Here is a 25,509-nt window from a genome sequence, read left to right as displayed (position 1 = left end):
TGGAGCCAATGTGCAGATCTAGGGAGAATTTGTCTCACTCAGGTCCTGTTCAGTGCCTTCTCCAGCTTCTTCAAGTGCAGGGACATATTTACAATGCCATGACTCTGAATTTTACATAAAACTCAAGCTCATTTTTTACTCTTTCCGAACAATGCCACTTTAGGAAAAAATACAGTTATTAACATGGAAAATGGGAAGCCGTCCAGCTTCTCTACCTGTCAGGGTGAACACAGGGCGGGGCTCTTTTCCTCTAAACTGCATGTCTCCTGTTTTGCAAACTGCATGCTTTACAGATATTGATTATTTCACTCTGCACAGATGATTTGGTATGTTGCATAGAAAAAAAAAAGCACATTTTTATTTCCTTTCTAAAATAATCTCTCTATTGAACATTATTAATGTTTTCTTTTATTTCAGCTCAATTTATATTCTAATACTGGCTAATTGTTATGTTCTAAGCACTTGTTTCTCTGTATGCTTTAATTAATAGAGAAGCATATTGCAATAACTTTTTTTTTCCCTAAGGAAAAGTCTGGAAGTTTTGCTTTATAGAGTAATATTTTTTGTTTTGTTTTGTTTGTTTTTTTGTTTGTTTTGTTTTTTTAATTCTGTTTGTTTTCTTTAAGTTCCCTCTTGGGAAAGTAAGAGTAATGCCATGTTCAGTACTAGTTTGCATGTGTTCATTTAAATACTAAAAACTGTAGTACTGCTCCATCATATCTGACTGCTAGGTTTCAATTGACAGCTGAGGATTTGTGACTGGACCATGAATCAAAACGGCAGGCATTTATACCCCAGTACCAGTGAGGATACATTGGGAATTACTTGGCAAAGGTAACATTTTAATTATTTCCAACCCTACACTTACACTTAAAAATTACATGGCCTAGAGTGTTTGTTTTTAATTAGTTGTGCAGAAAATATGTTAAAAGTTTAGTTGTTTGGCTTTACCCTCCCTATTTCCCTAACCCTCTGTCTAATTCCTATTTAAATGCAGCATCAAATGAATCTGGGGACTATGCATATTTTAACGATCATTGGAATTTCTCAATACTGTCAAACGTTTGGGACAATTTATAACATTTTTTGGTGGGAGTAGGAGGAGTGGAATTTGATATTTAGATTTAAGGGCCTAGAAATGAAGTCATAGATTTGGGGGAGATTTTTTCTGATACCTGAGGATAAAACAGTGGTTTTCTATATTATATGCATTTTCTCATTTCAAATCTTTCCTCTCCTGCTAACTCTAGGTCCTTCTTACATCAGTTATTCATCGTTCAGTGGGGGAAAGACTAGAAGAGAAATTTCAAGTCAGTCAATTTAGCCATCATTCACAGTGCCAGTGAAGTTTGGAATGGAAAGATTATTCAACAGTGTAGTAAAAGAAGGAAATTTAAATAGTTTTCATTCCTGTTTGCGTACTGATGTAATTGACTTTATTAAATTGGCTAAGAAAATTATTTGAAAATAGTTTTGATATCATCATATGCTTTGGTTTGAAGAAATACTCGTAAGGTAGTTGTCAATCTTTTTGGAGCAGCTTGTGTCAAATAAATAGTTTATGGTATAATGTATATTAAAGCACCGAGATGAACATAGGTCGTAAGGTAATCCTTGAGTTTCCTGACAACAGAGCCAACATAGTTGTGGTCCTCACCCTGATGGTGATCCTCTGTTTTTAGTGTTTGTGTGAAACCAGCGGCTGAGATGTTAGTTAGGAGAGAGATGCTTGATTCCATAGTGGGTGATGGAACCTGCTGTGGGCTCATGGAGTCTGATGTATTCATTTACTCAGATAAAGCCTAAAAGCCTATCTGGATTTTGGTTTTGTTTGTTTGTTTTAATTAAAAAGTTATATTTATTCTTTTTATATATGAGCGTTTTGCCTGCCTGTGTATCTGAACACCACATGTATGCTTGGTGCTTGCAGAGGTCAGAAGAGGGCATTTGATTCTTTGGAACTAGAGTTAAGGATGGTTGTGAGCCATTAGGTGGGTGCTGGGAATTGAACCACAGTCCCCAACAAGAGCAACACGTACTTTTAACTGCTCAGCCATCTCCAGCCCTACACTCATTAGTTAATTTAACATTAACACTTAATTAATTTAACACTTAAGTTATTCAAATATGACTTTCCTTTCCCCATTTCTATGTTGGTAGTAATATCATCTTTTAAATAAATCAATTGTTCTTCCCCAAGAAATATATATTAGTACAGAAAAAAAACCCTATATAGTATATACTTACAAATGGAAGATAAACTTGAGAAGTATCTTATATAAATAGTCTCAATAATTAATGATACTTAATTAAAATGAATGAAAGTGGCTTGAGTCTGAATTAGTAAGCTATTTAAAGTTAATTTAATTAGATTTGATAACACAATGTTTACATTAGTTTATTAAGTAACAGTCCTATACTTCATGCTTTGTCTATCAGCAGAATGGCCCAGGTTCACAAGGACAACAAATTAAATGGAAGATACTCATGTTTCTAAATGCTATTCTGGCTGTCAGAACTTTGTAATAGGTAGATTACTGACAGGTCTTCAGTTAATCTAGAATAGGATAGTGTCTTTGAAGTGCATTGAAACCAAAGTGATGTGAAACTTTGGTGATTTGGGGTGAGTAGTTCTGGAATCAGAACTTGGTGTACCCCAAAAGAAAAGATAACCCACACACGGGAAAGAGTGACCACAGTCACTGACAGCCCTTGCAGAAGCACTGTTCATCTTGAAGCTCCCATTCTCATCAAGAAAGTTGATGTGGGCAAGCAGCTTCAGATCATAATGAATCAGCGAGGAGGAGGACTACCAGAATTTATTGATTTCATTTATTCTCCTTCTCTGAGGATACTAATCTTCCATTGAATTAGTGGATAACCATGTGAGATGGCCTGACTGACCAGCAAAGACTGGGAGTTCTCTCTGGGTTGCATCTGCTCTTCTTGCCACGCTTCAAGAAGGGACATAGTTGGCGTTTCAGGTGTATCTATACATTCTGCAGGGACTCACTGAGTCAGGGGCAGGGTTGGGGCTGTCCTAAGTACTGTCTTGGTCACACTCACAGCAATTTTGAGTCTGTACATCACAGTTCAAAATAAGTGTGGACAGATGAGACAGCAATCTGCTTTGCTTTGCTACCATTCTCAAAGACAGACATGACTGCAGGATGTGGTGGAGCTTGCTTTTAGTCCCAGCATGGAGGAGGCTGAGGCAGGCGAGTCTCGAGTTTGGGACAAGTTGGCCTACACATGATTTATAAATGGTGCCCTGAAGTTGTTTTTAAAACTTGATGGATTTTCATTTCTAGATAGAATACTGAGAAGACAAATCCTAACTGCCTGTACCACTGTCACTTTCAAGAGAGACTGGGACAACCGAAGGTGTAGAGTCATCTTAGTAGTAGGACAATATTAGGGAAAGAGCGGATTTTTCAGCCAGAGGCATGAATGACTGAGCTTTAATATGGTAGATAAAGAACAGGCCATAGTTCATGCTTGTTGTGGTAACTCCTCGTTGTTTTTCTCATGGTTGTTGTTGTTGATGATTATATTTTGACTTAAAATAGAACTAGATCACTTTCCTTTTTCCTTCTTTCCCTCCAGCCTCTCCCAGCTACCCACTCTCCAGTCCCCCATGGTCCTCTACTCTCATTGATAGCCTCTTTTTCTTTGATTTTTGTTGTTTTATACACACACACACTCACACACACACGTGCACAAATGTTTATGCATAAAGGTAATCATGGAGACTGGAGATCACAACCTATATGGGTTGTGACCCCTTTGGGAGTTGCATATCAGATATCCTGTATATCAGATATTTACATTACAATTCACTACAGTAGCAAAGTTACAGTTATGAAGTAGCAGTGAAAGTAATATTATGGGTAGGGGCAACATAACATGAGGAACTGTATAAGAGGGGTCACAGCCTTAGGAAGGCTGAGAGCACTGCTGTCCATAGGAAGGCCAGAGCAAAGCAGGCATTTGGATTTGCTTTCTTTTGTTGGAATTGTGCGTGCTGCCACCTGGTTTGTCCTCTCTGCTTTCTTTCTTGCCTGGACCACTTGCCCCCTCGACATGCTTCCCTATCAAATGCAGCTTCTTTGGAGGGTTGAAATGACAGGAACTGTGTGCATCCTGTGTGAGCTAGAGAGCTATCTGCCTGCCACATCCAACCCCAGCTCAGAAACCCCCTCCGGCACCAAAGCTGACTCTTGGGTCAAGCTTCCACTGACCTTCTAGGTTACAATCTTCAGGGGTTTTCTTGCTTCGAACTTAGCATGTGTGAATCAGTCTCCCTCCCCCTCCCGCTTTGTGTGTGTTGCAGGCATATACAATCACAAAGCTAAGTAAGGGCTTACTGAAATCTAGAGAGAGTGACATTTCCCGCCTAAGCAAATGCTTCCTTGGTAGGGTTGATGCAGAATAAAATGCTGAAGGTCTCGCTTCCTTGTCTGTCGGTGGATTCACCTTCTAGGAGGACTATAGGTGATGGCAAGGCACTGCAACTGTTCTTTTCCTCTTCCATCCATGCACAAGTTCTGTTGTTTTTGCACACGTGAGTTGTGTGGGTGTGAACACAGAACAGTTACTTGCTCTCTTTAGACCCTAGCCTGACTCTGGCACTCTCAGATACGAAGGGACAGTGTAATCGAATGCAAAAAGAACGCTGGAGGACAATCTGAGAATAATAAAAATATAAGTTATTTTGAAACACTGGATGGGTGATTTATGCAAAAGAGACGCTGGATTGACCGTTTCCTCTTCCCTTCTCGCCCTTCCACCCCTTTAAGAAAACGCAAAGCCACAAGTGAGTAGTTGTATGTGTTTGATGGCTTATATAAACAGAAGAAGCCTTCAGATGGCTAAAATAAACACGAGTGTGTTACAGAAGGATATGTTTACACGAACCATTTGCTCAGCCCCTGAAATAATGAAGAAATGAAGATTTGACTGAAATAATTGGGAGGATTTTTTTTTTCCTGCTTATGATGCCATAATTGAATGGCACCAAAGAGACTTTTATCAGTGGTTTTCCATGTTCCATGTGTTCCCAGTTCCTCTCTTTGAGTTGAATGCTTCATCCTGCCATTACTTTACACGTGTTTTTGTAAGAAATTGTCGTTTATTACTGCAATTCCAGAGAGTTGCTTGATTTCCCAAGAGAAGTTTAGCAGCCAGTAAAGGTTATTTGGATCTGGCTGGTCAGGGGGAGGGCAAAGCAAAGGGGCAGCCGTGTGCATGGCATGCTCAGTAGTTATTGTGAAACACTGCTTTTCTTTATAAAATGTATGTTCTCTATCGAAAGACTAAAAACCAAAAACTTAAAGATAATTTTCAGTAGGTTGCAAACTGCATTCACACGTGTACGTTTATGTAGACAGGTAAGTGTCACATGCGATGCATGTATGTGGACAGTCCTGTTCCTATAGAATTAAGCTACTGTTTACTTCAGCATTATTTAGACTATCCTGGCATGTCTCCTAGGTTAGCATTTCCTGCTCAGGATTTCTTATCTTGACACAAAACTGCAGTCCGGGGCAGCTGGGTTGTTTCTGAAGTTCCTTGGGATGGTGGTGGTGGTGTGTGTGTGTGTGTTTGGGGGGCTGGGGGGAGGAGGGGAAGCTGGATTCCCATCTCTGAATCTTCTTTTCAGCTGTTGGCTCTAAAGTGTTCACATTTTTATACAGCATCCTGGGGCCCTAGCACCACTCCAGGACTAATAGAAATGCTGACAAGCTAGGTGGCATAGGTGAGTCCTTGGTTCAAGGCTGAGAATTATGAAATCTAAGGTTGCATCTGAGCAGGGTTTGGTACCAGGGCAGCTGCTGTTGTCATCCTTTGCTTTGAATAGTCTCGTGAAAGCAGTGACTTTCTGTCCTCATCAGCATCATTTGCACCTGTTGGGAGAGCAAAACTGAAGGCGGTAGTATTTTATTCAGATTATCCGAAATGGTTTTCACTCACTCGCTCACACACACACACACACACACACACACACACACACACACACACACACACAGTGTCTCTGTCTCTGATCTGGCTATTGGAAGCAGTGTTGAGACATCATTTTCGCCTACCTTTCTCCATTTATAAAGAGAGATTTGTCCAACTGGCCGTTTCCTTTTTATCTAGACAAACTCTTCAGAACACTTCCTAAGAAATTAATTGTATTCCAGCCAGACTTGCATGCTGCCATCCCACAGGAAATGGGTCAGCAATCCATTAAGATGCCATTAGATAATCTAATTTGGAACTTAATCTCTAAATTAACCATGCTCCATACTTGAAGCATACTTGAGAGAAAGAAAAAAAGTTTACGTTTGAATCGATAGGGGAGCCGAAGCGTGAAGAAGGCTGTTTGTTTTTTCTGTAGCTGTGGTCACGTCTCAAGCCGTCTGGTAACCAGGAGAAACCAGACATGATGTAATTCCAGATTGAACTTGAACTTCAGGGACTTAGCATGGGGGAACAATGGGCCATAGGAATCAATAATGTCCATTTTCCACATGATTATGTCTGGAGCTTTCCCGTCAACCCTTTTGGATGGACAGTGTGGCCAAAGCGAGATGATCCAGGGACAAGATGTTAGAGGAAAGAGAACAACTTTCTCCATGGTACTTTCAGAGCAGCGCTGCAGATTCCAGCGGGATTAGAAAAGTTCCCGCTCTGCAGTGAAGTGGGAGCTCGTTCAGAGCACTCTTTGTTCGCCTAGGTAGGACAAACTTAATCTTCCGTTTCCTGTCAGATGGTTTTTGGCAGCAGAGCCAGAGAGGGAGGAGCAGGATTCAGAACATTCTCAAAATGCAAACCTTACTGGTTAACCCTTTTGCAGCTAAAGGAAGTGTGCTAAATGCTGACCTTGTTTGAAGATGGTTTATGCAAAGCACCGTGTAAACACGCACACTCTCTGCTGAGGAAGTCAGCTCCATTGCGGCCCACACACCATCACTTCATTGTTGTGATCAAGGAGCTGGAACTAGGTGTACTGTGAATCAGGTCATATTTAAATAATAGAGCCTAGAAATGAATGTATTTTTATAGGAAATGCTACAGCAGTAAAGACAAAAGCCTGTTGAATTTCCACATGGGGAATAATAATATTTATGTTGCATATCAGAAAGTGTAGAAATAGAGTTTCCTCTCCTATTTTCTTCGTTCTGGGAGCTCTCTGCATATGTGAACACAGTGAAAGGGCCAATGTCATAAATATAATTGTTAACTCCTTGACATCTTACTCTTCAGAAATCTGGTATAAACAAGTCCTCTTCTTTAGAAGCAAAACTGTAAAAATAATACTAGTATTTGCTTTTAAGAAAAATCATTTGTGAAAGAGTCTCCTGGCTTTTATACAAACTCACATTTCTCTTTCATTTAGTATGCCTTTGGGGAGCCTTTCTGTGAAAAGCACTATTTTGGAGAACCGGAGTTTTTTTTTTTTTGGTAGGGAAATGTCTGTAGTTGAAGAATCACTTATGCAAATAAGAGGAGCAGTAACCCTTGTAACAATAGCATTGAAAAGAAGCCCAGGGGTGGAGAGGAATACAGACTAGAGAAAGGCTGGAAATCAACATGTGGGCTTCCCTGTGGCATGGTCTGGGAGGAGTAAATGACTACAGTTGGCCTGTATGTTTTTATATTTTAATTGGCAATAACATCCGGTAGCTTCATAAGTGTGTGTGTCTGTGTGTGTGTGTGTGTGTGTGTGTGTGTGTGTGTATGCATGCACGGGTGTCTTGTAATTGATTTGTAGTTAACAACTTCATAATTTTCTATCATAGGTTTTTTAGCTCTAAAATATGAGCAAAATCAAATCTTTAAAAAATATGCTTAATTTCCTGATTGAGGGGAAGGATTGCCCTTTAAATCTTATTTACATTTGACTGTTGTAAGCAAGTAAGTTTTTGTGACTTTTGAAGTGCCTGGGTTCCCTTGTTGAAGGGCCTTCTAACATCATGTGTGGAAGGAAGCCTCTATAGTAAAAGCAAAGGGTAGCAATGATCTGGTTCCCTAGACAGCTGCGCTGTCCCCATGTGAAGTCACTATTGCGTGTCGTCTTTTGCAGATGCAGTACTTCACTGGTATATGATACCCCCTTTTTTTTTTAAATTTGGAAAATACTTTCACTAATGCGTGCTACAATGAACCCTTGATCCAGCGTCCCCCAGAAGCAAAGCCGTCTGAAACAATTGACTATAAACCAATGAGGTTTGACAGCCTCCCATTTGATGTTATTTTCAAAAGTGTGGCTCCCCAAGGATTAACAATAAAGAAGGCTATTTACCTACTTAGTTAAGAAATAAATACACTTCTCTTTCATTACTATGAAGTGCTATTGCTTGCAGTTAGATTCATTCTATGAGCCACCTGCAGTTTATGATATTTGGTGTTTCCCAGAGAGCCCACTGGGGCCCTTTGCAGAGCAGGTAAGAGCTAGCGAGGGGGCTTTCTGATGCAGACTATTACAAATAGTTATAATCATTAGAAATCATCTTGCATGCAAATAGGATCATTCATATGGCGATAATGATCATTAAAAATGGGAAAAATAAATCAAAGAAATCCAGGACCTCTATAAAGCATGTAGTATAATTCACTTTCACTCTGGCCCCTTGTAAAAGGGGGCTCAAAAGCAAATTACTGTCATACATCCACATCTGCACACACACAAAACAAAGGCACATATTATTTTCAGTTGGAAAGCAACTAACATTGGATAAATCAATTACAGTTACTAATGTGGAATTATTCTTGTTCAGGAGATCTCATGCATCTAAGTGTCAGCCATAAGCCATTGGATATCATTTATAATTCACCTGCAGTACAAATATAGGAACAGGAAATTGAAATGTTTTTCACAGAGAGTTGAAGTAAAGAGTATGGGTAAGAATGCAGATTCCAGGGCTCCAATCCTGTGGCTAAGACCTGGGCTTCTGCTACCTAATACAGTGTACAGTTGGGCAAGACTTCAGGCTTCAATTTCCTCATCCATAAACTAAGCATGAATGTTGGTTGTTAGGATGAAAAACCTTAAGGTAGGTCAATCACATAGACCATGTATAGCAAATCACTCATGCTGTGTAAGTGCTATTGATCGGATGCCGTCTTCTTTGTTCTAATATATTAATAGATTCAACCTGAAGCATGCTCATTTATTCTGTCCACTGATGTGAATGAGTTGTTTTTCACAAGAAAGCAAGCAGCTAGTTAAGATGCAAGATAGTATATCTAGACTTAACTAACATACCTGAGCCAATTCTTTCAGACTTTTTTTTTTTGCTTTAGCAGAGAAAATTCCTTCCTGCATGTTTTTGGAAAAGATATTAAAACCAGCATGTTAGTAATTTATCAAAAATGTCCTTTGGCCAAAAGAATAACAGGTAACACCTGAAACTGGTGCAAAGTAATTGAAAGCAAATTTTTCTAAATTACCATTTTCTGTGGTCTTCAGGCTCCCACCACTATCTGTTAACAATATGGCTACTTTAATTATACAACAGACTTTGTATAAACCTAACAAATCTTTGTTCTCTATTACTTAGTATTGCTCAGGTTTCTTAAAAGAGTTCCTATAATCCTTGAAGGAAAATCAGTCCATCAGTCTAAATGGCCAATAGTGTGATTCCCCTGGACAGTATTAGTATAATTAGAATGCTGACATTCTATGACCTAATATTGGAATGCTTAATTCATTCTGAAATGAGCACTGATTAGTAGTTACGTGGATTGAGCCATTCTTCCAATACCTCTCACTGTTTTAATGACCTAAGACTAATAGGTGAAGTGTGTTACTTTGGTTCCTGCCTCAACTTAATGACTTCATCTATGTTTACTTGACACCCTGTGGTTCTGGTAGGTAATTGTGTTAAAAGCCAAAGAACCAATCACTTTTGGCCTTGAAGCCACTGTCACAGGATGAATTTATTTATTTATTTTTGTAATGACCAACAGATGTTGTTTCGGCACTCACTGCTGTTTTGTTCTCTTTCTTTGAGAGATAAAGAATCTATTCACTCTGTTAGTGGAACAACTTGGGTTTATCCAGATTAAGAAGTAGACATAGAGTGAGTTTTAAAGGCATGGTTGGACTATGTATAAATCTACCAAACCCTTGTGCTGTATTACTAAGTACATCGCAAGTTTCTTGAGAGTTTCAAATCACTTTCCCTCATAGTGCTCACTGCAGTGTTACGGGGGAACTTCTTTTTGCTTCCCAAGAAGACAGATCTAGAGACTTTGAGGTCTGTTGCCTCTGACAATCCACTCAGTGCACAAGTCCCCATGTCAACATTATCTAGGTTATGATATAGTTTGTGTGGCATTATGGCGAATTCATTGTCTCCTGAAGCAAATACCTTAAGAAAGTTCTGTCCCAAAAGTCCTTTCCAAGGTTGGACTGACATGTGACTTTGTCAGAAAGCAATGTTGCATAGTGAAATGCCCACGAGACACAGACAAAATAATTAGTATCCGGGGCTACATGAGAGAGATTGGCCTTTCTTTCCACATGAGAGGGGATACTGATGGCCATTTCAGGAGTTCATAGATAAAACACCAAAGATGGAATCTTATGTTCACCAGCATGGTTGTGATCTACAGTGTCTTCTCCCTTTGTGCTAATTCTGTGAATTGAATCATCATAGAGCTGTATCGTTTCTAGTTCAGTGTCTTCCCCGTTACTCTGAAACTCTTCTGTAAGTAATTCGATAAGTTACTTCAACAAAGGTGAGACCACAATGTAAAATGAATCAGGGATGTCAACCTCCCTGACATCCTAAGCCATATATCCTAAGTCAAAGGAATTGGCTTCTGTATCCTCCCTGTTGGGGAGAGTCATTCTACACAGTTGATCTTAGTAAAGGGAATATGTTTTCCAAGATATCCAACGTTTTGTTTCTGGAATTTTGATTTAGCTCTTGTGTGTTTTGCATGTAATATCTCATAACAAATGCCATCAGGATAAGCTGTGTTTTGGTTTCTGATGCTGCCAAAATCTTTTGAACTTTTAATCCTGATTTTTCATAGATGTATCCTTTTCTTACTACTTTTGTTTTTAGCAGTTATGGGTAGCAAATGTTTTCTAGATATATGTTATCAGATTTGAGTAAGATTCATCTTTAGTTTATCTATAGGTGATTTGACAAAAATCTAATGACAACAAAATAAACACAGCTTGGAGATCCATATTGCTATCTTGGAAAGTTTTAGAAATCCTTTTAAGCTTTCTTACCAGTCAAAGTATAGACTTTAAAGAAATATAACATACAGAAATTCATACAATTTTCACTCCACAGTGAAGACCAAGATATATTTTATATGTACCAGATTCATATATGTAAATGTTAGATGTTGATATTCATCTGTACTAGAGAGTCACAGAGTAAATGGTGCTTATGTATTCTCAGTGAAGAATTATGAAAATTTAGGTGTGTTTTTAAATTAAGTGATCTAATTTGGTTTAACTTTTCACATTGTTACCTAGGCTTTGAATTACTTTTACCATGATCCCCTCCTCATTCCTCAAGGGAACTGCTGTCAGAGCTCTAAAGAATGTTCCTTATAATTCTGAACTTAACCTATGAATTGGTGATAAGAGGCTTGTAAAACTCATATATGAGGTCTGCATAGTGTTCATGTTTGAGATTTATTTTGCCCTAAAGATTTCTAAGTAGTATCAACACATGTCCTACCCTGCAGTGTTCGTATGGCCATGATGTAGGCCAGGAGATTTAGAAGGTTTAACTAAACATTTAGATTAAACTTGGTACACATTCTACAGCATGACTCGTCAGTGTGACGAGCAGTTATTTACCCTGAATTCCCATCCTTTCTCTAAGTAGTTGATAGAATTATCCTTTTCGGAGCCACCTCTATCATTCAGTTGTTAAAACGCTCTCTCCAAAGGGTGAGATAGCTAGATGACAATGAAGCTCCTCTAGTTGGGGATTCTTCTTGATTTCACAAGATAGCTTGCTTGTTGTTGATGCTGTGTTTTACTGCCAATGATTATCTGTCGAGCTAGACTTTTTGCTTTTGACACGTATGTCTTACTTTACATTGAAAAGATAATAGATGGCTAGTTTGTAAGTTCCCTTATTGTTAAGAAATAGTATCATCTATAGCCAGACTCTATAAGGATAGATAAGACTGGGCCATTTTTGCCCCTGTATCGTTTACCTTTCAGTCAGTAAGATAATTGCAGATAACAGATGATTATGATATGAAGTAATAAATGCTGTAATAGGACACTGTACAGAGTGCCATGAAGCACAGTTGAGGTGAAAATAAGTTTCTTGGTACATTATGTAACTTTGTTCCCAGTCAATGCTACAAACTACAGAAATAAATCTGAAGATGTGTGTAGGAAGAGAGAAATATGTGAAAAACAGTCAAGTCTCTCAGAAAAGATTTCAGTAAAAATATGCACTCTTTAGGATTGGGGTAATTCAACAACTAAGGAAGACTTGTAAATTGGTGTGTGTTATTTTTCTGCATAAACTTGGTATGGAATATCTCAATTTTAAATTCAGAGATACAGATGGCAATGTATTCATAAATGAAATGTAATCAAGGTCAACACCTTTTAAAAATATCCCAATGTGACGGTAGCCAGTGATTTGTTGTCCAGAACTCATCTGCCACGTGCTAAACCATGATACCAAATTGATGAGTGAAGTGAGAGCCGGGTATTGCTGCTGTTGATCTGGTCATCTAATCATAAAATCCATTGAGAAAAAGAAGTCACTTGTTTCTGTTGATGCATTGCTGAGCAGTATGTATCTAGACATGTAGAAATAAGCCATGTTATATACTGAAGTATCTTCAGAGTAAAAAAAAAAAAAAAAAAGGGTTACGTGTCTGGTTTTGTGAAATCTAAAAGCACTTCTCTGTAGTAATTGCCATCCTGTTTTCTATGCCTTTAAGGGCCAAACCTGAAAAGATAGGCAGGTCTAGGTTCCTAACTACAATCCATTTCACCTATGGTTTCAAAAGTAGAGGAACTAAAATTTAAAACGTGGAGCATATGCCATGCCAGACCATTGCTAAACTGGGGACAGAACTGTCTGTGCGAGGATTCCTTGGTACAGTGATGCTGCTGCTATGTGGCTGACATTAGCGCCAAGTTGAATATCAATATAAACAATGCCACAGATTAGGCGTACCCCAAAATGTCTGGGGTGGTTTTTGTTTTGTGGAGCTGTAAATCTGGCATTCCTTTTCTCCACATGATTCTTTTATGAAAAATTATGCCAGGGGCAACTAGAGAATTCTTTTTTTCAAATATGTTTTTAAATCCCAAGGCCAGTATAGGCTGGCACACAGCTGACTGGTAAGAGACAGAGCTGCTGTCTCAAGCCACCCCCCTTCTCTTTCTTGTCATCCTGACTGCATCCCAAATGTGCCATCATTCCTGGTGGTAAGTCTGGGAATGCCCAGGCCCCTGTTGCCATCCAATTGAGGAAAAAAAATGAATTGAAAGGAAATCTTTGGTTCTATCTAAGGAAATTATAGAGGAGAGCAGGAAACCGCCAGAGAACCCAGCAGCCCCCGAGCTGCACCCTCCACAGTGGGCTTTTGTACAGAATGCAACCAGCTGGGCTCTGTGTGGTCGAGGATAGACATCCACTTGGTTGTCTAAAACTCTTCAGTTATGTGTGATCATTAGGTATTTCACTATATATTGCACATGCCTGAAACTCTATTATTTTCTCACGTGAGAGAAAAGAATATGTAGTTCATTACATTTTCAAATGTATGTAACCCAACAGGTCGATAAACCCACCTCACCCAGAATGTCTTATGAATTAAAGATTAAACACAACTAATGTATCTAGCAAACTACAGTAGTCTAGTATGGCTACAAATTTATGCTTTTCGTCTTTTTTGTTTGAACAATGAAAATCATATTGCATACAGTGCATTGAAATGGGCCAGATATTTAAAAAAGAGTCTCCTTAATTAACTAGAGTTCAGCAATTATATATAGTGAATATAGTTCATTTTGTGTTTTTCTGCATAGTAGTTAGGTCTTTTCATGGAAGCAAGAGATCATATAGATTACACCTGTATGATGTGTATAATCTAGAAGTTATCACATGTATGTACATATATATGTATATAAGCATAATATATATAATATAGCAAAGTCAATGCATGCTATTAATTATTAAATTTTATTAAAATTTTGGTTTAAAAAGTTAAAAATATAATAGTTGTAATTTAATGCATTTTGAATTTATATTTATGATATGGCTGGAGATTTTAACATTGTCTTATTTTTTCTTTCTTTCTTTTTTTCTTCCCGTCTCCTCTCAACAGTCCTGGTACCTGGGCTAGCTTGGTTCCTTTTCAAGTGTCAAATAGGACACCCATCTTACCGGCAAATGTCCAAAATTATGGTTTGAACATAATTGGAGAGCCTTTCCTTCAAGCGGAGACAAGCAACTGAGGGGAAAGAACCACAACCATAGTATAAGAAAATTAGGGGAAAAACACCCAACAAAGGAAAAGAGGAAGACTGGACAACAGGGAGAAAGGAGAGAAACTGAAGAAAGAAGACGGTAGACCAGCATTGCAGCACTTACAGTCACTAATTCCCTTAAGGTTGAGACTATAGTGACAGGAAAGGGTCAATGACATCTCACTGATGCTAGACTGCAGCCCCTGCACCGTAGCCTTTGTTACATGAAGTCCGCTGGGAAATAGATGTTCTGTCTCTATGACAATATATTTTAACTGACTTTCTAGATGCCTTAATATTTGCATGATAAGCTAGTTTTCTTGGTTAGTATTCTTGTTGTTTACGCATGGAGTCACTATTCCTGGTTATCTCAACAACGAAGGCTAGGAGGCGGCGTCAGAGGTGCTGGGGACAGAGCCATGAGCCAGCCATTTTATAAGCACTCTGATTTCTAAAAGTTAAAATTATATATATATATATATATATATATAAAAGAATCTCTGTAGCCTTTAGTTATCCGTACAGATTTATTAAATTTTGGCCCTTAACCCAGCCTTTTCCAGTGTGTAACCCAGTTTGAAATCTTAAAAAGGAAAAAAAAAAAAAAAGAGAAAAAAGAAAAATAGGGAAAAAAAAAACAGTTTGAACTCAAAGGCTCTATGGAAGAAATGCCTCTATGTGGGTAAAGGGTTACCTCTGCATGCAACAGTAAAAAGTAATATAATGTTTTCCCCACAAAAGAAACACTTAACAGAGGCAAGTGCAATTTATAAATTTATATCTAAAGGGGAATCATGATTATAAGTCCTTCAGCCCTTGGACTCTAAATTGAGGGGATTAAAAAGAATTTAAAATAATTTTGAGCGAATTTATTTTCCCCTCAGTTTTTGAGGGCATTTAAAATAAGGCATTAAATCAAGACAAATCATGTGCTTGAACAGAAAAAAAATAAAAAATAAAAAAAATATTGAAAACACAGCACTTAGGTTGGCTTAGCTGCAGCCTCCTCAGAGGTCAGATTATTTATTTAAAATTACTGGTTGCATCAAGAACCCATAGGGTGTACAAACGGTTCTATACAATCTGCATCGTAGAGACAAAGAGGCAGGGAAATCCATGTCACAAGGGTAAAGCTCCCCGTGTACAGGCTGGGAATGCCAGGTAGGCTAGGAAAACCCGCTCGCTCTTCAGAGAAGTGCCATCAGGGTGCTGGGAACATGCATGGTGCTTTCGGACATTAGCCTTGTTCAACACATTTCTCGTATTGACAGATCTATAGTGTGCATGGGCAGACACATGCTGCCTCTGTGTCTCTTAAAATTTTAATTAAAAGTACTCTTTCCAGTAATCCTAATTTGCACGAAGATATAATGTCCACATTACGTGCCTTGCCTTGAAATCTAAAAAAAAAAAACAAAAGACAAAAAAAAACCACAAAAGTGACATCACTACACTTGTTTTGCTGCATTTATTATCGTTTTAAATCTTTACCATTTTTATGACAAAATATTTTGTACTCCAGACGAAGAAAAATGTGTGACATCATGGATTTTTTAGACAGTTACACCTTTATCTCACATTTATAAAGCATATCATGGCTGTGTATAGTTGCCGCTTAAAAATTGTAATCGACCAGCAATATTTTCAGTATTTTTGGTGTTTTTTCTATTAACCTTTCATGTTTTTCATCTTCCAATTAATATTTGGGGGGGAGGGGTTTCAAATTTATACGAATTATGCAATACCAAGTTTTGCCTATGTAGGTAGTGCTTTTAGCTGTATTGGTTATTATAGGTAAGTACACAGATTTAAAAAAGAAATAATGTATGCTTTTTTTGTTTGTTTGTTTATTTGTTTGTTTGTTTTAATTGACCAAAGTGGGTACTGCTATTTTTGCAGTGTGATGAGGTCCTTTTGTGTACTGAGAGATGGACAGGGGATTTTTTTTAATATACATATATAAATATATATATATTCAGGGGTGGGTGGGAGGATTTTTAACCCTTTACAGTGTAGCAGTGAAGCACTGCACCCTGAGATGGGCCTGGGCTGCAAAGCAACTGTTCTGCCTACTGTGACAAACTTCAACTTAAACAGGTTTCCCTCCCTCCACCCCTCCCCGTACTTTCCCACCTGGAGTGCAAGCTGAACTCCTTTCTGGTTTCCAAGCTAAGAAACCAGGAAGAAAAAGCAAGCACAGCAAAAGCCTCCTAGAGGCCAACTTAGAGGAACTGCCCTGTCTTATTTTAGTTGTTATTGATAGTTTTTTGTTTCTTTTTTTTTTTTTTTCCTGAAAGTTCCTGAAACCACAGTGGAAAGTGAGCCTGTCTCATATTTGGCAAAGACATTTCTTGAAGTGCCCACATAGCAGATGTTGGCTGTTTCACACTTTTGAGTTTAACACAGGAATAAGCTTTCTTCTACCAAACACATTCCCCCATCTGGAGGGAGAGCTCCCCTAGTCCCTCCCCGCCCTCTGTCATTTTGTTAATGACAGGATAGGCTGCTCCTGTGACTTACTACTTCAAAATGAATGGTGTTGCACCTAGGATCTTCTTCTTTGACATCCAGAAGGTTGACTAGAGAGAGGGTTGCTCTTCTTGGATGTATTTGGACTGATAGAGTAAAATCAAAGTTCAGTTTTTAAGGAACAAGAATAAATCAATCCTCTTATTTTACCTGCCCTTGTAAACTGGAAAGTGGAGCAGAGGGAAATATAGAATTTTAAGCAACCAATTTTTCTGTGGATGAATTAAGTGTGTTTGATAATGATGGTGGGGGTTGATTTGAACGGGTGGTACTTCAAGTATATATTTGAGTTAATTTCCCCTGAGGACTACAGGTGAATAGAGACCAATTTTATTTTGTCTTTTCCCCATCCCCCACCTGGTCCTATTGAGTGTATCCATTGCTCCAAGGAGATCTTTAGGAATTAGTGACATACGCAGTCGGCTGTAAAGAAGCTCTCTTGACCCCACCCCCAGCCCCACCCCAGGCCCTGCCCTAGTAAATAAACTGTCAAGTGTATGCATAGCAGATCATTTAATAGTGAGTTCATGAGAACGATGCTCAGAAGCCCGGGAATTAAATCTGACTAGTCCATTCATGACCACATGCTGGTTAGCACAGTGGGATTCTAGGATGCAGGTTCTAAGAAAGGCCAGCCTTGTCTGTTACTTGCTTTGCAGATAACACATCCTCTCAGCCAAGCTCATAGTGTCTTTCTGACCTATTTGCTGAAGAGTGCAACCCTACAGGACACAGTATTCTTTCCAGGCAGTCCCCTCTCCTTGTCACCCGTGAATGAACAATTGTTGCTAAAGTACATGGCACACTGTGGGCATCCCTGCCTGCCTCTTGGGTACAGAGGCCTAGGGCAACTGTTCCTTTTTTTTTTTTTTTTTTAACCTAGTTCAATGTTTCTTCTTTTCTTTGAGATAAACTTATTAAAAAAGCACTACTATAGAAAATCTCGAATCCACGTTTAGCCTTCTATTTTTTTTTAAAACCAGGAAGTATATTCTGACGAAGGGCCCCACTTTTGCAGGTCTTGCACGCCCCTTCCTTACCCAGACTGCAGAGCTTCAGGATGGTGAAGGTCACCCAAGGGCATCTGTTAGGAGGTGGTGTCTCCCACCACCAGCTCATGGCACTGTCCAACCTTTGTTGTATTGCTTTGCAGCCCACCACTCACAGTGCCTCTAAAGTGTGTGTTTCCCGAAGTGACGTGAGCAGTCGAGACTTGCCTAAGGGGGGAAAAAAAACCTGAGAGGCAGTGAAGGAGACTGTACATAAAGACATGGCAAAACCTTAAGTATAGCAATATAGTTATCGGGTAATTTTCGGGTGGGCAGCTCCATTATAAAGTATGTGAATGAGTCTGTGAAGCTGCGAGGAGAGAGAAGAGCTTGGCCTTCTTAATGAACCGCCTACCTTGTAGACAGTAATTTGTACACTGTATAGTTTTGTTAAGAATTTTTTTTTAAATTAAAATTCCCATGTTTGTAAAGCTAACTTTTTAACAATTATAATGGAACTATATGTTGTTTCCATTTTTAAAGTAAACAAGAATATTCCTTGTTTAGAGACTGGACTCGAGTTAAAACTCTCCAGGCTCTTAAGTTATGTATTAAAAAAAAAAAATCTGTCCATGTTAGGAGATATTTCACAGGTTCTTGTGCTTGAAAAGCATAGGACGCTAATCCTTAAAAAAAAGTGTAAATGGAGAAAAGTTATATTTTATGAAGGTTATTTTGTTGTATTTAGTATTGGAAGAGTTGGTTTTCAGAGCATTTCAGAATGTTGGAAGCACCGCTGTCCTTTTGTTAGTATATAAGGCCTTTTAGCAAAGGTTTTCTCCTTTTTTTTCCTTTTTATTTTGTGATTATTCCATGATGGTATTTAAGGATAAGTTTCACAGAGCATTCAGGATAGGCAGAAAAAATAATAGTGCGATGTCTCACATAACGTGTCCTCAGGGAGCAGAATCCGGATTTGTGACTTGTAGCTTCAAAAGGACTCAAGGGCAGAGACTGCACGGGAACACCTTGAGCAGCGAAGCAGGGCATGTTCTCTACCTAGACGCAGATTCTATGTACCGTGTGAAACGATGAAGGCTGCAGAAAGTTACCCCCTATCAGTGAACAGTATTCCTTCTCCATGAAACAACGCTACAGTCTTGCTGGCAGATAGGCCCCAAGCATGGCATTCAATATCGCTTACATGTTCCTGTCAAGGTCTTTTGTTCACATTAACCAGCTGCATGCTTCCTGGACTTTAAAAATTGGGGTTTCTATATTTAAAAAACAAAACATATGTGCAGGCTATTCAAGTTCAATAGTAAAAACTCAAAATTGAATGTTCTACTCCATGCTGAAGGAGCTGAAAACTGCCTTCTTCATGTTTTGCACTTTCTAGTAGTTGCCCTGTCTTTTCTAATTCCTGGAAATTGTGTGGGTGGAGTGGATCCCTGCACTGGGGGGAATAACATGGACCACTGATTTTGCCCTTTGACCCTGCACAATGACCTTTGCATCAGCCAAACTCATTGCCATGACAACTCTTTGTACTGTGTCGTGCCACAGATCTGTTGGTCACATTGTTAATAGTAAAGGGGACAAGTTGGAGACGGTCAATTTTTACATTTTTTTTTGTTGCAATTTTTCTTCAATGGTTGTAAGTAGTTTTGTTTTTTTTTTTTAATGATAAAAGGGTTCAGTAGTTAATACTCTTTAGAAATATCTGTGTGTTGCAATTCAAATGTATGTTGAGATTGTGAAAGCGCTTCAGTGGCACTAGCCTACGGGACCCTAGATTAAGCCTTTGATAACTTTTATTGCATGATACAGTACCAGTAACAAAAGGTGGCCTAAACATGAAAAGCAGTGTATGCTAGTGTCACTCAAGCCAGTCTTGTATTACTGTATTTTTGACAGAATGGTTTTGAAAACTGTGCTACAGGGACTGATGTGGCAAATATATCTCTTTATGCAGAAGGAAGTCTTTTTTTTTTTAAGAAAAAAAAAAGAAGTATGGCTTATTATGCATTCTTCATCGAGGGCATTGAAGTTGCATGGACTGATAAAAGTTGATGCAAAATGAGAAAGAAACAAAAAGACAAAAACAAACAAAAAAAAAACAAAAAACAAAAAAACCAGCAAAATGTTTACCAAAAAACTCAAACAAATGAGCAGTGCCTGTCCAATTTCACAGTCTCTGTTGAGTTCAGTTGTAAATATGTTTCAAATGACATTTTCTTGGGAAAAAAAAATCTCTACAACGTTGTGGAATGTGAGGGGCAACTGTCTCCCAGGCATAGGCGTCTCAAAGCTGCGTCAGCTGGCGTCGTCATCGGGCGGTTCATTTGTGCTTCTGTCACTGAGAACTTTGAGCACCCTGGGACGAGGTACCCCCACCTCAATGATATTTCTCTGAGAACAACTTTTGTAGGACTGTGTGTTTCTTTAGATACATTTAGTACAACTGTAGGTGACGAGTAGTCAGTCATTGCTTGCTAGCCACACACCAGGGTTGATCCATTTTAAAACTTTTGGCATATTTGTCCTCCTGGGCCATAAATACAGAACCTTGTGTTTTAATTAGATTTTTGGAAAAAAAATAAAACGAGTAAAAGGAGGCACATGCATAATCTCCATGTAACAAGCCTTTAGCAGTGGGATGTATTACAGGACAGTTACTTACTTAATTTCTGGAGTTCGGGCCTCTGGGATAGGCCCCAGACTGGGCCGGAATGTTAGTGAAGGTTTTATTGTGCCCGGTTGGAGGATAATGTTCTTTGTGTACTTTTTGTGGGTCGCAAATGAACTCGATTGCCACAAGTTTTAAACTGGTGTAAATCAAGCTTGACTTAATGTGATTGTTACTGTTATATCCAGCCTATACTGCTAGCAGCTGCTCATACTGCAGTCAATTACTGGAAGCGGATATATTTCCTATGCAAAAACTGTTTAAAACAATAAAATGAGCTATGCTACAGACTCTGGCCTCGTGTTTTATTTTTCTCAATGTCTTGATGCTCTTTCAGCATGAATGCTGGGTCAGTAGGATTTTGAAAGTTGATCCTGGCCCTTACATTTGGACGTTGGGTGACACCAGCTTACTTTCCAGCAGCTGGGAGGGTTAATATTTCAGTTCAGTGCTGAACTGCTTATCTGTGTAGTTCCTCCTCCCACGATTTTTTCAGCAGTGATAATGAAAATACAAGTGCAGGTACAGAATTTCAGACCCAGAACACCCTTTGAGCTGCGACTTGAAGACAGCGTGTGCCACAGAGACCAGACTGTGGTCTGTTGGACAGAAAGCCACAAGGACCCACACACACACACACTGTAAAGGGAAGGGAAACCCTTGCCCCTCCCTGTGACTGTGGGTTTAGTGGTTATATGAACACTGTAGAATTTTGTTCTGCAAATATCTGCGAAAGGGTATCGTCTTAGGTTTCAAAGAGAGCGCAGAACTTTAGGGCAAGCAGAGCTGATATTCTCTTTCTGAGCCAAGGGCCAGGTTAGAATCCACTCTCACTGAATGCATCGTCCAAGAATGGAGTCAGCTGGAGTTCAATAATAGCTTATTGAAAAGGAATGAGTTTAAATGGTTCCCCGATCTGTTTGAGTGATGTGCATAAATAAAATTAAAAGGTAATGCGAGCTTCTTTGAAAAGAGAGAGAGAAAATGCCTGGAATTTCACCATCGTAACAAAAACTTGCTGAGGCACATCTGAGATCCTTGATGGCTTCCTTTTGCAACCCCAGACCAGTTTTGTATGGTGTGTTCACCCTGTTATGTCTAGGGTTCTGTGGACATTATTTGGCTATGCTAACAGGAAATGTAACATCTTTGATGGACTTTGATGAGAGACTAACTGGATTTCTTAGAAGAATAAGAACTTTTCAAATGTGAAAATATCACTGAAATTGAAAGAAATTACCTATAAAGAAATGTTTTGCCTCTATAAAACTTTGGTTTCTCTTGGCACCAATTAAGATTTAGAGGTAGATAAAGATAGTGGTTCCAGAGGAGGTGGCAGAAACAGCCAAGTCTCGTTTTAAATCCTAAAGCCAGTCATCAGCTGTACAGTGGCTTATAACCTTTCTTTTCTTCGGTTCCCTTATTCATAAAGGTAGTTATCGATGAGAATGCCTGTGTGCTTCTGAGGCTGAAAGAAGAAATAATTTTTTGCAGGTACAGCTCTCTGCAAAATACCTTGTAGGTATTGTAATACAATATGATTTACACATCAGTCAAGGATGTACAGGTCACTTTTTTTCTCAGTGAAGACAATTATTTTTATCAGTCAGTTTTTGTCATTGGGATAGAAGAAATAATAGAATTTCTTATAGCTTGGAGTCATTACTTTCTTGTATCACTGTTAGCTTTAATTATATGGCAGCCAGCAAATCTCTCCTGGCAGACATGCCCACAGACTCCTTCCAGACCATGTCTTAAGTAGAAACCATGCCTGTAGATGATCTTATCATACTTTCTATAAGTTCTCTTCAGGTGATGTCAATATTTTCCTTTCTCTGGGATGAGAGAAAAGCATGGATTTCATAAGTGTGTTAATTCCCTAAGTGGTGTTCATTAAAGGAGACAGAACTCAAAAGGGATAAAATGTATGTAAGAAAAGTCCCAAGTCATGAACAGATGTAGTTGAGGGAAAAAGCATAAGGCAAAGATGCAGTGACTCACCTCCTCCCTCCAGCAAGCTGGTGGGTGCCATTTGTGTTTCTTCCATGGGACTTGCCACTCTTTCCTCCTAAAAGGGAAGGGGGAGGGGAGGGCTAGACCCAGATAGGACATCTGGCAACACTGGGAAAGACTGGTGGAGACTGGGAGCTCCAGGATTGCCAGTTTTATCTGGGGGAACTCCCACAGATTCCTTACACGATGCAACAACTACAGGAAGTTGGGCCATCTCCGTTGATGGAATGAATCCCCTTTCCTGTGTTGTCCCTTCTCTCCCAGCTCACTAGGCTCTACATGCCCCAGTGTTCTCCCTAGATTGGGCAGATTAACCATTCCACTCAGGGTTGGCACATCTCAGGCTTATTGTCTCTTGTTCAGAGTGGCCCATCCCTCCACGTCTACAGTATACTCTTAAACAGCCCAGTCTGCTGGATTCTGATACAATCCAAGTAACTCACGTGAAGGCCTGAATAGTAGTCTTAAAAGCAGAGTGGAGGCTGGACAGTTACTTTTGCCAAGAGACAATTACTTGCTATCTTTGATACAGATGGTGTGACTGTGGGTCAATTTGGGTCTACAGTCTCTGACACCTCTTTACCCCCATAGTAAAGGTTAGGAATGCAAATGGATACAGGCAGAGAGCACAATCGGGTAAGCAGGCAGAATTCACGGATGGGAAGCATGGACTTCCAATGTCCTGGGAAGGGACAGTCATGTCAACAGTAGCAGCTGAAAGCTATATACAGTTCATGAGTACAGCTTTTATGAGGCTCAATGCTTCCTGGAAACATCCACCACAATAGTGTGGCCTTTGAGGAAAATGTGTAGAGCATGTATCATTTATAGCTCAGGGTACCATTGGGCCCCAGCACCTGTGCCAGCAGTCCTTTGCTCCACAGGTGCAGAAGACAAGAGAATCTCAGAAAGAGACCAGAATCCTCTGTCAACCCTACCTTGGACTTTACCATGCTTATTTCTCACAATTATTCTTCCTCACATTGCCAAATTCTCTGTTTATATAAAACTAATGTGCTTTTTAAATATTACTTGCTCAGAGAAGGAAATAAGAGAAATTACAATAATGGAATCATAGCATTGTAAGAACCCAGGTAAAACTTTTAAAAATATTCACTTAAGCTATTCCCTGCTCTGTTTTATAATAATAACAAAAATTAAGATTTAAGTTAATCAGCATTTTCAAATATCCCTATTACCGAGACTTATCAAGTAGAGGCCAGTGCTGGAGTCGAGAGGACACACTGGGGCTGGAGAGATGGCTCAGCAGTTAAGAGCATGTGGTGCACATGCAGAGCATTTGTGTTGCATTCCTAACACCCACAAGGTGGCTGGCTACTTTATCTCCATTTCCAAAGGATCCAACACCCTCTTCTGGCCCAGTAGCCACACATGTGGTACACAGACAAAATACAGGCAAAACACCCCATGCACATTGTATATGTAAATATAGAAGTACATTTTAAATTAGAATTAATTATTTCTATGCCAGAAGCTGTTGGTTCCTGTTTTATGAAGTATTTCATGTAAACTGGAATGTTAAGAATGGGCAAAAATGAGGCTACCATATGGGCATATGCTCAGCCATGCCATTAGCTGTGAACTTTTGTGAAACCACGATGACACCATTTTATTGCTTACCAGCTACTTGGTCAGATTATAGATGGAAGACACAGATAAGGACATTCTGTCTTATTTGTAAACAAAGATTTTTCTGCAGACTTGTTAGGGAGGCAAGTTTTAAAAGAGAAATAATAAGCTCCTTACCTGTCTTTATTTGGGGAGAACCACAGAAGCAAACTAGAAAGGGATCAGTGACCTTTCATGAATTCAAAGACTGGGCGTTACATGACCTGGAAAAAGCAAGAATCATATTAACTAAGAAAAAAATATAAAAAAACAAAACATTGTAAATGTTCCAAAATAAACAAAAATAGGGAAGAAATAAAATAAAATTATAATATTTTATTATAAACCTCTTAATCTTATTTTTTAGCTGTTGTGTCACTGGCATCAAAGGAAACAGTTAAAGAACTCAGCAGAAAGAACTACATAAGACTTACCAAAGGAGTAAAGGTGTTGGGCAATAAAAGTCATTGATTTATTTTGAAGCTTGGCATAAAACTTGTCCTAGTACCAGAACGTAGAGGAATGATCTTTCCTGTGAGAACAGAAGCCTACCGTGTATAGTAGGGTCCTACTCAAGTTCCCGAAAGTTGTCTTAAGTAGACTGTGTTCTGCCTTAGCTTGTGTCCTAGCTGAGAGCAGGGTACCTGGTGGTGCCGAAGTCCACATGAGTCTGTGGCTTTTTCTCTACAACTTCTGGAACATCATTACTTCAGGAAGTCCCTCAGGTGAGAAGTTTCCAGGCATGTTCCCCATCTAGCTTAAAAGAAGTTGGTGAGAAGAAGTTAGTCAAATTCATGTTAGACATCACCACCAAGCTACCAACCTCATGACCACCCCGTTAAGAGGAATGAAGTTGGATTTGAAGAGATATCTTGGTAGTTAGGGGCACTTGCTACTCTCACAGAGGACCCAGGTTTGGTTCTCAGCACCCACATGTGTGGTGTCTTACAACCATCTCTAACTTCACTGTCAGGAGATATAGAACCCTCTCCTGGCCTCCTCCATCAACAGGCATATTGCATACATGCGAGCACTCACATACACATTTTTTAAAAGGGTAATGAGGTTACCAAAATGAAGATGGCACTGCCAAAAATGATGGTGGTGGTAGGAACTGTTTTAAATACCAGTGAGAGATGGTCTTGCTGGCAGCTAGATACTTACTCTTAAAAGGAGGGCAGGAGTTAAAGTCT

General features: G+C 39.2%; 1 protein-coding gene across 10 annotated transcripts in view; it reads left to right on the top strand.

Moving 5' to 3' along the window:
- Nfib (nuclear factor I/B) overlaps positions 1 to 20,964 on the top strand; it is a 216,579-nt gene extending 195,615 nt beyond the window's left edge. For 5 of the 10 annotated variants that reach the window (NM_001286131.1, NM_001113210.2, NM_001113209.2 and 2 more), the window contains 2 exons: positions 746 to 834; positions 14,326 to 20,964. In NM_001286131.1, the coding sequence (NP_001273060.1) occupies positions 746 to 834; positions 14,326 to 14,455 (219 nt within the window). In that variant the 3' untranslated portion in view covers positions 14,456 to 20,964. Of the gene's footprint in view, positions 1 to 745; positions 835 to 14,325 lie in introns of those variants that run through there. The other 5 variants (XM_006537654.3, NM_008687.6, NM_001286127.1 and 2 more) reach the window with 3 other exon arrangements.
- The last annotated feature ends 4,545 nt before the right edge of the window (positions 20,965 to 25,509 follow it).

Source organism: Mus musculus, chromosome 4, assembly GCF_000001635.26.
Source record: "Mus musculus strain C57BL/6J chromosome 4, GRCm38.p6 C57BL/6J".
In the NCBI taxonomy this organism is placed as follows: domain Eukaryota; kingdom Metazoa; phylum Chordata; class Mammalia; order Rodentia; family Muridae; genus Mus; species Mus musculus.
This window is presented reverse-complemented; position numbering and strand designations above follow the sequence as displayed.